The 12743-nt window shown below is 38.9% G+C and overlaps 1 protein-coding gene across 4 annotated transcripts in view; it reads left to right on the forward strand.

Moving 5' to 3' along the window:
- CTNNA2 (catenin alpha 2) overlaps nucleotides 1-12743 on the forward strand; it is a 1097968-nt gene that overhangs the window by 835496 nt on the left and 249729 nt on the right. For all 4 annotated transcript variants that reach the window (XM_079111126.1, XM_079111127.1, XM_079111124.1 and 1 more), the window contains exon 8: nucleotides 12481-12561. In XM_079111126.1, the coding sequence (XP_078967252.1) occupies nucleotides 12481-12561 (81 nt within the window). The remainder of the gene's footprint in view (nucleotides 1-12480; nucleotides 12562-12743) is intronic.

The following is a 12743-nucleotide window of genomic DNA, read 5'->3' on the forward strand; positions in this document are numbered from 1 at the left end:
TTGCTAGGGGTAGCTCAGTGGTAGAGTGCTTGCTTAGTATTTTTGAGGCTGTAGGTTTAACCCCTAGCACTGAAAAAAAAAAAAAAAAAAAAAAAAAAAAGAAATGAAAAATTCCAGACCCGACTCTAGAGCTGCTTAAAAGTAATCTCTTGGGAGAGGGACCAGAAATGTACATTTGTGACAACTATCACTTTCAGCTTAAGGATTATTGAGCCTTAGGTTGTTCTATCTACTTATTTTTAGCCACCATTTACTACCTTCTAACCAGCAACACTCTTTGGACTTAATTCACCTAAACATTTACATTAGCAGTATGTTACTATAGCCCTGTGTTGTCAGAGATGTGTGTGTATATGGGGGTGAGGTAGGGAGATGAGATGTTTCTCCTCTGGTTCTGTGAGTAGACAGGGATGAACAACTGAGAGATATTCTTGGCCTCTGCTCAAGGACTCCAAAGAGGCCCTGGAGGTCAGGAACCAGCAGTGGGGAAGTAAACCTCTCCCAAGAAGCTCCCCCAATATTGGCTAGTCAGACATTTTATTTATAACAAAAGTTTGCTTTATTGTCATGAGAACCTGGAGAAGTGGGAGATGGGCCTACAAGTTTGAAACTGCATCAGATGCCAGAATTATAATCTAGCCATAGGTTTTGCCCTGTATGTTTGTTTTGTTATTTGTTTCTCCCCCTCCCCCATACAGCTGGACTGGATAGATTATGACGCACTTCTTAAAATTTCATGCAGACCTACCAAACTTTCAGTAAGAACCCAGCATAGGAAGGAAAAAGCTCTCAGTGTCTGACGGGATGTGGTGTGCATTCTCAATCTCCCCCTTCATAGACACAGTGTACGCTACAGAGAGCAAAGTGTAATTTTAAGAACCTTGTAATTCTTTACAAATTAACACAGCAGATGGTGTTTATGGGAGTCACATAGTGAGAAATATTTGGGACGATGTGAGACATGTGTTCCAGGGTTTCGGCCTGCTTTCCACTTAGTTTAGTTTTTAACTGTTATGCTGCAAAAATGCAATTTGCCTCATAAAGTTTTCATTGGTTCCCAGGGTGAGAAAGTGCCCCAAGAGATGGTTCTATCATGGTGCAGACTCCAAATGTTCTCATCGAAGATTTGATCCACCAAATCTCAAGGAGTGCCCAGTGCTTGCTCTTGGTTGGGTGATGGCGGCCTACTGGGGATCGGTGCTGGACGGTGGGGAGCAGTCATCTTTAGTTGTTTTAACTATCCATAAAATTAAAAAAAAAAAAAAAAAAGTATTATTCTATTAGTTCTCTGACAATTTGTGATTAGCGATCAGGACTTGTGCGCTTTCCAGACAATGCTGGCCTTGAGAGCAGAAGAAGGAGAAGGGGTGGTTGGTAATGGAGCCAGAGAGGACAGGAAAAGATGGGTTTCGTGGGCTCTGGCAAAGATGAAGACAGGTCAAGAGTTGATTTGGGCAGTCAAAATGTCTGTGACTCTGGCACCTGAGTGGAAATATCTTTGGAGTCCACTGAGCATGCAGGAAGTAACAGGTACTCCCAATCCTGGGAGTCACCCACACAATTTTCTTACTTTGCTTTGCTTGGGGCTGGCACACAGAAAGGTCGGGTGTTCTTTAGCATGTTGTACCTCCTTGTCCCATTCAGTGTTCTTTCCATCTCTCAGAAGCACCCTTACATCACCTCTATTTGTTTGGTTCCTAGTTTCCTCAAGCTTATCTACTCCTTCTTTTGATACAAGTTAGTTTTTCTTTGCATTTTCTTTTTCAAATATATATATATCTTAACCCCATGCATGCAATTTAGACTGTGTCTTTTAGGAATTCCAGTTATCTTCCTGTGTAAGAGAGGTTACATATATAAACATATTTATAATTTTCTGAGCACCAACTTTATGAAAGACACTGTGCCAGATTTTCAGAGTTTTAAGGAAATATAATTGGCTGACACTTTCCTGTCATTGAGTTTTCATGTCTCTAATTGGGAAAAAAAGGACATAAACTCTTGACCAGTTTCAAAACAATACAGGATCATAATGATGCATCTTATATATTTTATATAGTGTGATACTTGAAATTCAATGAACAATGTAGAACCTTGCACAACATATAATTATTGCTTAGATGGAGAGTGTTTATGAACACCAAATAAATAGCAGAGGTGGCTATAGGTGCTCAGAGGAGGCTGGGTTTCAGTGAACTATGAGGGCACAGAAGGAGCAATGCAGGAATTATATTAACTGGCTCTTGATATGTGTGTAAATGAGGCACAGAGAGGCCAAGACTTAAGGTCCTCACATAAACATACCTTCCATAAATTAAGGCAAGACTCTGCGTGAGTCAGTGATTCATTTTTAAAATTTCTGTGAACTCTCAGCAATGTGGACCCAGTTATTGACCTCTTTTTGAGATGGAGGAAATGCCAGACTCCGGGAATTCTCTAGGTGTTGATGGCTTTATAGCTGAGTGATTTGGGGAATCAGCACTTAAAAATGAAATGGAACTTTAAATTTCATTGAAATATTAATAATTTATTCAGTGTGTATATGCATGTGTGTGCATGTGTGTGCATCTGTGTGAATAAAATCAATGGAAATTTGCACTTCAACTTGACCAGTTTCATCTTAACTCCGAAGATGAAATGGCATGTTTGAGCGGTTTGCTCAGCTCATGGTCTCTTACATGAAGGCTTAGAAGGAATATGTGGTGAATTAACTCCAGCTTTAGCAATCACCTAAGTTTGGGAGGGAGGGTGGCACTACAAAAAATATCTTTTATGCAGGGTTACCTGGCAATTAATCCCTGAGGACTACACCTGTGTTGATAAAATAAATCAAGGAGCAAGAATTGTAATGCTGCACAGGTGCATACCAACCACTTTCTATGGCTTTGATCAGCAAATTTGTGAAGTATGTGAAATTTATTTTTAGGATCTCACATTTTCCAAATCATCTATCTTTCCTACCTACTTCCTATCCCCAGGTGCCTGCTTGAACCATCCATCTTTCTATCTATACACAAGTATTTCCTAAGCACTTCTCATGAGTTTCATGCTGGGAGTTTCTCTAGAAGAAAACCAGGCATTCTTGACCCACAAAATGCTTGGGTTATATTTTGCAACCACATGAAAACTTGGTAAATAATGCAAGATAATATACTATTAACATCTGCATTATTTGGTGTGATCTATAATTGAAGGGTTCAGAGGAGAAGATCTTCAGGGGCTAGATAGGTCTAGGGAGACTCCCTGAGGGAGAAGTTTTGAGATGTTCCTGAAAGAATGGGTTGAACCTCACTAGGTAAGTGGTTGGTTGAAGGCCAACCTACGTAGGCACAATTGACCAAAACAGAGGAAGAAAGTTTGTGGGTTGTCAAGACTGAAAATGTGGCTATTATGAGAGGGGAATCAGAAGCTGAAGTCTTAAATGATAGGCCAAAGAATTCAATAGAAAACAGGACTCCAATAAGAGCTAAATAAGAATCAAGGACTGTTGAGGTTGAGAAGTGGCAGCTCAGTCTTAACCAGCCAAGCTGAGGATGAAGAGCAAGGAAATCAACAAATGAAGCTGTGGATGGAGATTTACACTGGGGTGGCTGGTGTCATGGACAGAGAGATTCAAGGAATAATATGAATCCTGGAGACTTATTTATGGGAAAATTATCAAGGTTTGTGATGAGCTGGATTGAGGGAGCAATAAATGACATGACACTAGGGTTTAGAGCTGGGGTAGTAATGAGTGCTGGCGAATACCTGTGAATGACCTTGGATGCCCTGCCAAGGTTTGACTCCCCAGGCATGTGTTCCAGGCTGTGTCCCTGGGGGATGTTATTAATGTCTTCACCCTCCAACCCCACCATACCTTCAAATTATCTTTACCCTGGTATTTTAACATCTCTGATTTAGCAAGGCCTTTTGGGATGTAAGTGACAGAAATCCAAAATAAACAAACTCAGGGAGCTGGGGTTCTAGCTCAGTGGTAGAGCACCTGCCTGGCATGTCCCAAGACCTGGGTTAAATAACCTATACCACGAAAACAAAAGCATGGAAGGATTTATTCGTTTATGTTACCAAGTAATCCACAGAAGTATACTATGTTTTAGTTACGACTGAATTTAGTAAGCCAAATGTTTCTTTCATTGATTTAGTAGAATTTATTGAATGACTGTTATATTCTAGGCATTCATAATTCTAAGCTCTAAAGATATAATGATAAAACAGTTATTTTACAAGTCAGCATATACCATGGATGGCATGTTTTGTCTTACCAAAACTGATATGTTGAAATGTAATTTGCATTGTGATGGTATTTGGAGTGCGTGTCCTTTGACAAGTGATTAGGTCATGAGGATACAGCTCTCATATAAAACACCTTGGAGAGCTCCCTTGCCCCTTTGGCCATCTGAACACACAGCAAGAAGAGGGCTCTCTATGAACCAGAAAGTGGGCCCTCACCAGATGCCTAGATGCTGCTGATTTTATCTAAAACTTAACAACCTCCATTACTTGAAGATAAAAATTTTTGTTGTGATAAACCACCCAACCTATGGCATTTTTGTTATAGCAGCTCAAATGGACTATTAGAAATTATTCACCACTTTGATTTGACTGCAATACTTTCCTTCTCCTCCTCTTCCTCTCCCCTCCCTTCCTTCTTATTTCCTTTCCCCAAGTGCCCACTCCTTTCCTACCCCAGTTTCTCTCTCAATCTCTCCTTCTTCCTACCTCCCTTCCTTTCCCTCTCCCCTCCTTCTTCCCCTCAGCTATGCTTCTCTTTTTGCGGGGTCTATTTTTCAGATATTCCCTAAGTAACTCAAGGTTTATATGCTACCTGTTTATAAATCTGAGTAAGAGAAAATATCTCTGGCCTGATAGTTTCACCTACAATCCTCAAACCCACGGCTGACTAGCACTGGTTAGGATGTGATCCCAAATTTGGTCCTTGGCCAGGGAGCCTTGGTGAAGAGTCAGAAGGAAAAACAACCATTACTGAAAGGACTTGGATAGGTTGATGTGGGGGAAACAATAGTGATCTTCTTCTATCTTCCTGAGCCAGTTCTTTACACATTGCTCATGTGTGTAGGTACTGCTGTGGTTATACAGATAGCATCCAAATTAGGATGGCTCAACTAATGATTTTTCAACGTTATCACAGCATGCAGGAGATATACCTTCTGTAAAAATTGTACTTTGAATTTTGATCTTTTATGGTCTATATGCACAATACATGGTATGACACTCTTGTGATGCTCCGCAGTGGCCCTGAGCCACAGCTCCCAGTCAGCCACTCAGTCATAAGGGTAACCTAGGGATACTCTCCAGTTCAGTGTTGATAAGCTACAATGGGTGCTTATCAACCAGGACATAACCTCATCATAAGTCAAGGAGCATATATGCTAATGGAAGTCTCACCAACACCACTCTAATTTTGTTAGGTCACATATTGATGACTCCTTGAGCATTGATGCCGTCTGGAAGAGGAGGTCTGAGATATATCATCTTTTTCCACACCATCACCATCTTCTCTCCCTCCCCACTACCACCCCAGGTCCAGGAAAGATGGGTTCTGATGTGGTCAGAGTGTACCCATCATGCATTTACTTTATGGCCACTGCTCCACTTCTTGTTCACTCTAAAGAGATATCACCACATTCATTTTCAAGAAACATGTCCTGAGCTAGTGAAAGGAAAATATTTAGAAAGTTGCACACGCTCTGACTATGATTTACACATAATACAAAGGTATTATGAAATGTTCAAGGTTTTATAAATAATGGTACTATTTGTAATGAGGATATGATTTCTATATGCGCAGTTTGATGGTAGGCAGGAAACCTTCCAAATATGATATTGTGACTGCCGGATCAATAGATAATTTTTTCCTCCTCCTTCCTGTTGTCTAAATCATGGGTTAAATGACAGCAGAATCTGTTGGAGATAGAGTGCATGGCACATTATTACTTTCTGCCATTCTGGTGATTTTGACTTCCACTTCTTTCAAATGACAACAATTTGAAGCCTGGGCTTTTGATTAGCCCCTCACACATCCAATGTACTAGAGCCACAGCTACACACTATTTTGAAGATTCCTCATACATTCAGTTAAGTGTGCAGGTACCTTCAAGGGAAAGGAAGAGAGTGATAGACAGCTGCCTTCTTAACAACCATGTCTCACACGCTAAATCGGGTGCTGAAACAGGTTTGATGTGCATCTATGAATCTGATGGAAGGGCTGGATGGTAGATTTAGACCCCGAGGGTCTGCATGATGTGTTTTGTGGGATGATGTGCTTAGGGTGGGATGAGGGGTCAGAATGGAAACAGGCTTTTAAGAAATATTCATTTTCAGCTGGGCATGGTGGCGAACACCTATGATTTCATTGAGTCAGAGGACTGAGGCAGGAAGATCACAAGTTCAAGGACAGCCTGGGTAATTTAGGGAGACCCTGTCTCAAAATAAGGTCTGGGGATGTAGCTCAGTGGTAGAGTGCCCCTGGGTTCAATTCTCAGTACCAGGAAAAAAAAAAAAAAAAAAAAATAAATAAATAAATAAATAAAATAAAAGCATTCATTTTCAGAGATTTCAAAATTAATTTTTCTTACTATTTTATTTTGTAAATTAGGAATTTGGTATCATAGTATATTATTAAGTACATAAATGTAAATACATTGTATATATTGAAAACATCTTATGTATTTTAAGCAGTACAGAAGTTACTATGGAGAAGGAGAGAAAGAGAAGGAAAATCTTTGTCTAAATAGATGGGCCTTTATTTTTCAAAGGAGCAAAAGGTAGTTTTATAAAAAAATTTTTTGAAATAAAATATTATTCCTGAAGACTAATTATAAAAACCAAAATTTTAGTTAATGGCTCAATTCTTCTGTTTAGAGCTCACCTGGAAATACGAAGGTCTTTAGGACAACACCTGATACTTTGGCAGGTAAAACTTGAATTTAGAACCAGAGGATGGGAGAATAAAGCATTTCCTACCAAAATCCAAAGCAAAAAATTTATTCTCTTTCCCCTCATCCATCCAAGCCATAGATGCACCCTGAATGTGTTTTGTAAAATAACGCTCAAAGACTAAAACAAATAAAGTTTAATAAACATGCACCTCCCTAGCACAACAGATGGCAACTAGGAAAGGCGCCCACAGCAATGTGAGAGAGGACTCCCGCCTGTCTTCTTCTTCTTCTTCTTTTTTTTTTTTTTTAATAACTATTTATTAAATGGCTATCTCTATTGCAGACTCATTCACTGCAGGCAAAGATAAAGAAGATGAGTGGGGAGCAGGTCCAAGAAAATAATGCAAGCTATGTGGACAAAAAGTGACAGAGGACATATACCTCAAACTGAGATCTTGCAGATAGCCTTTAAAGAGAAGTACATAAAACACTATATAACCAGAGACTCCAGGAACTTTAGAGATGGGTCATGGTTTCAATTTGGAATGGAAAATGCCTAGACTGGGAAATCACAAGTGCCTGTCAGATAACCAATGAACCAGGTGATCAGAATCAGTCACTTCACCTCTGGACCTTGCTGTCCTCATGTTTGAGGGGAATGAAGAGGTGGGAAAGGAGAGACAGCCACCTTTGACTGAGTTAACTGCTGCTCAGGGGCTGTGCTGAACATGTTACAGATCTTATCCCTTTAATGTTAACCATAATCCCACATAGCAAGCACTTATCCATGATGGAGAGATGAGAAAACCTGATTGACTGCCAATTCTCAGACCTTTCTGAGGAACCACGAAGGTCTCTGCAAGGTGTGGGGGTGGTTACGTCTTCTCCAGGCTTTCTGCTCCCCAGCTTCCACAGTTCTGGAACGAGTCCCTGGCCCCTTCATTCTTTGAGTGATGAGTCTGGACTCTGAAGAAGTTGTGGGTTCCTCTAGTGGGTAGTGGCAGAGGATGGTTACAACTGGCTTTGGTTTCCTTCTTCTTCAGCAAAAGCAGGGAGCAAGTATATGACAGATTTTACACACTTCTTTTTAAAATTATTTTATCATGACCTCAATATGAGGCTGGGGCTTGGGGAGGGGATGAGGGAGTCCTGGTGGAGACTTCTGGGTGACTCCTTGGGAATCAGAATTTGCTCATGATGATGGTCAAATCCTTAGTTATTTGACAAATATATGCAAGAACACACTATGTAAAAGACCAAACTGGAGTTTCTGCCCCTTATTTAGCTTCTTAAAAATATCCCAGATTGGTTGTCTATTTAAAATGAACTGCCCAAAATATTCTTTCCTTAAAGAGAAATAACTTTCCTTTATGGAGTCTAGTTTTTGGCAAGGTTTTCATATGTTATCTGCCTGAATGGAGAAAGCAGAAGTACAGGTGATCCGAAAATAGTTTCTGTGTAGTTTCTAAATCAGCTCTTTCATTTTTCCATGGCAAAAAATACTTTCCTAATTACCCTGAATGCTGTTAATGCCTTTTATTGTTTCCAGCATATTGACATCATGATTGATGGTCCTGCTAACCTTGTGAAGAAGACAGAGCATATATTATGCTATCCACGGGGCTTAGGAGAAAACTCAACATAAATAAATAAATAAATAAATAAAAAGTGGGGTAAATAATTAGTCCAAGATCACAGAACCTAATCATAGAGGGCTGACCCTAGGAGGCTACTCTGTCTATCTGTCTCTCTTTCTCTGAGTGATTGACTTCCTATCCAATTTGGACTGATGATTTAAAATTATTTCCAAATGCAGACATAACAGAGCAGAGCAAAATATGGCCTGATGACTTGCAAGTCCCCATATACTGTGCAGAGCTAAGCTTTGTGAAACCCCTATGCATATAACTTTATTTTAAAGAAATTAGAGCTAAGAAAGGGCCAGTGAATTGACTATTCCGAACAGTGGCCCAGATTTCCTAAACTCTAGTCCTGGCTCAAAAAGTCCCATTTTCCTACCCAGCGACAACAAACATGGCACTCAAGACACCTGAGTCCCTGAACTGCCTTCAACCACACACTTGGAGGCTAGAGAAACTGCGGACAGCAGACAGTACACAGCAGAATCCTGACACCGGTGGCATGGAATCTACTGTCACCAGAGATTCCTTGGTTTGCAGATCAAAATACAGTGAGTGGTGAAGAATCACACTGTGAAAAATTGCCTCTAAATATTACCTTGGTAGCAGATCAAACTGATCTCTTTGCATGATAAAGAAAACGATGGCCCACTTCACACCTGTTCTCCTGGAACCTGTTTTACCACTTCCTGTCTTGATGCCTATTTGGTTTTGTTGACTGAAAATGACTCCTTATTCTAAGCCAGGGTAAAAGTCAGGTAAATGTCTCTACCCCTCTCTGAGATGGCTTGGCTGCCCAAACGTGCTGCTTCCTCCCTCTTCAGAGGCTCTCAGACCTGTGGAGCGCTAGTCCCTCTGCACAGTCCTCAGTAGTGCTGGCCACATGCTCTACTCTACTCATTTGCAGTAGGAGCTGAGGCCCAGGACTTTCACTTTTTGTGTGTCACCCACAGTGATCCTACCTCACAAACAATGTATATCTATTTGACAGTCATAGGCTATTCATGCCAGGTTTGGTATAGAATCCCCACATTCTCCTCTGCTTACACAATGGGGCACCCAAATCACCTACATGTGTCAGTAACAACCCCCGTGACAATCTTGAGAATTACTGTTATGTCTGGGGGTAGGGTTGCCACATATAGTGCTAAAAATGCAGGATACCAGGTTAAATATGAATTTCTGATAATTTTTTCTTAGTATTAATATGTCCCCCAATTTTTTATTTTATTTTATTTTATTGGTACTGAGGATTGAACACAGGGTGCTTTACCACTGAACTACATTCCCAGTTCTTTTTTTTTTTTTTTTTTTTTTTTAATTTGAGGCAGGGTCTTGCTAAATTGCTGAAGTTCTGGCTAAGTTGCTAAGGCTGGCTTACAACTTGTGACTCTAATGTTCAGCCTCCAGAGTCACTGTGACTATAGGCTGTGTCACTGCACCCAACCATCCTCTAATTTTTTGAAGTTTGATATTTATAAATATCATTTGCTGGACTTGCACACCCACCTTGATAGATCCACCTTATTCCTGCCCTGTCATGTCTTACCTTTATTTACAATTTTGATGTTTTGTTCAACATGGATGTTTTGTATTAATATTTTAAAATATTGCATTAAAATGTTATTTATCTTTTTTTTTTTTTTTTGCTGGTGATTGAACCCAGGGCCTTGTGTTTTCCAGGCAAGCACTCTACCGACTGAGCTATATCCCCAATCCAATATTTTTTATCTTGATCATTGAATCCCTTGGTGCCCCTTAAATTTTGAACCTGAGGCAAATGTTTTACTGCCCTCACCCTAGTCCTAGGCTTGCTCCTATTCTCATTTTACTCAGTTGTGGAATGGGGGATAAAGATACCACTGGTAGAAAGAAGTTAGCCCGGTAATTATCGTGTATATCAACATATCTTGATTTCTTTTCTATTTTTTATAGTGGTATGCTCTCCTGTTATAGCCACTTTTCAAACCAACTCATAACTCTTAATTATTACTAGCTTATTATGATATTATTTTGGTACTGAGGATTGAACCCAGGGTACCTCACGACTGAACTACAATGCCACACCTTTTTATTTTTCATTCTGAGATAGGATCTTACTAAGTTGCTGAGACTGGCCTCAAAATTGTGATCCTCCTGCCTCAGTCTTCTAAGTTGCTGGGATTACAGGCATGCACCACCATACCTGCTTAATTTTTTAAATAAATTTTTATTACTCTAATAAATGGAAAGGGTGTAGGAATTCTATGGTTCTCAAAAAGTTCACAATCCAAAAGTGCCCTGTATTTTGATGGTAGACATTCTGTTTGCACAAGAAAATCCATAGAAAGAAGGAGAACTTTTGGTGAGTGAACTTGGGGCACATGTGAACATGGAAAGGCAGGACATGGAGGGCACTTGCTGTGAAGCGACTTTCCCTTGAGAGATAAAGCAATGCTTTCGGTTTCTCCATATACTTTTGTTTTCATGGAGCTATTTGTAGACTGATATTTCAAAGTTGTAAAATGTTAGCCACTTTATTTTAAGCTCTTCCTACTTATAAACCTCAGTGTATACATCTGAGGGAGTTAATGTATGAGTTTAGAGAGTGGGAAGGATGATGGGGATTTGTAAGATTTTAGATGACTAAAAATATGCACACATATGCCCTGGTTTTGACTTTTCAATGAAAACCCTATAGGGGTATGCATCAGATATTTGTTCATTAAAAAAAAAAAAAAAAAAGGTTAATTAAAGAAGTTGCAGGAAACAGTGGCTGCTTTAAACCCAGTTATGTGGATCTAATCTGTATTATCAGCTTTGTGTGTCCAGGGTTTTGTCATTGAAGGTGAACATTTAGAAACTTTCTGGATGGTAATTTCTTTGGATCCCAAAACATATTGTCCCATTAGGTACAACATATGACCTAGGATTCATTTCATCATGTACTCAAGTTGCTAGAGAAGTGCATGATTTTATAGAGACTGTGTATGAAATAAGAATTGGCCTCTAGGGCCATAAGTAATAAATCTTTAGAGTGTTTGACTAAGGCTTAGATAATTTAATAGATTTGGCTATGTTTTTGAAAATTATTTTCTCTTAAGGGGAAGATAATGCCATCCACAATATTTGTAGAACTTGCATACATAAGAATCTTTATGCCATTTAAAAAAGACAATGGAGATTCTGTTTTTATTTTACTATAGCCCAAACACACACACACACACACACACACACACACACACACACACACAGAGGGGGAAAAAAAAGAAAGAAAAGAAAAAGGAGAAAGAACAAGAAGCTAGTGAACTTTTAAGTGAATAATTTATAATTTGCTAAAGGAGACTTTTTCCCTTTATCTACCTCTTACAGTGATAAGGGAATTTTTTTTTTTTTTTTCATGACCTCAACCTTTGGGTTGCTCATAGTTATTTTTAAAGTATTCTACTACATGACTGAACAGAGATTAAAATACTATATTTTGTAGTAAAACACCTATTTTGTTTTGGTACAGAAGTTGCAATATGATCTGTAAAATATTGGTATATAATTCTGAATTCTAGCATTTTGCTCTTTTATTATTTTATCATCTCAATTATCTTCTATTCAGAAGTGTGCTTACATAATAGAGAAACATGAAATATTTATATTTGGAAGCAAAAGTAAAATGACCTTGTGGTATTTACTTCATGGGTAAATGATTGGAGAAGGGAAGAAACAGATTTGCATGGTAATAATCCTGAGAATGTACTGATGGTTATCAATTTTACCTTATATTAAAAAAAAAACAATTTTAGAGATCCAATTGTGCCATTGTGTATTGAAAAGAATCATTTTTAAAAACTTGATTGGACTCTATGGCTTCACTGTTTTCCCAGATTATTTTTAGTTTTTTTTTTTTTTTTTTTTTTGTCTGTAACATTGAATTTTCTAAACCAAAAATTATTTTCTTTTCTTAATAGACTGGGAGGAAAGAAAAAGGAGACCCTCTCAACATTGCAATTGACAAGATGACCAAGAAAACAAGAGATCTAAGGAGACAGGTACTGTTTTCATTTTCTATTTTGAGAGCATGGTACTTGGTGGTTTTCAAGAATGTCCTTTCTTAGGAATTTTTTTTTTCTTTTAGACCTTATGTTCAGGGTGCTGTTCTTTATTTCACCTACATAGACATAGAAACATTTCATTAGCAAGGTAAAAATCGCTAAGCAGAGAGATGTGCGGC

Source organism: Sciurus vulgaris (assembly GCF_902686455.1).
Source record: "Sciurus vulgaris genome assembly, chromosome: 14".
Lineage (NCBI taxonomy): Eukaryota > Metazoa > Chordata > Mammalia > Rodentia > Sciuridae > Sciurus > Sciurus vulgaris.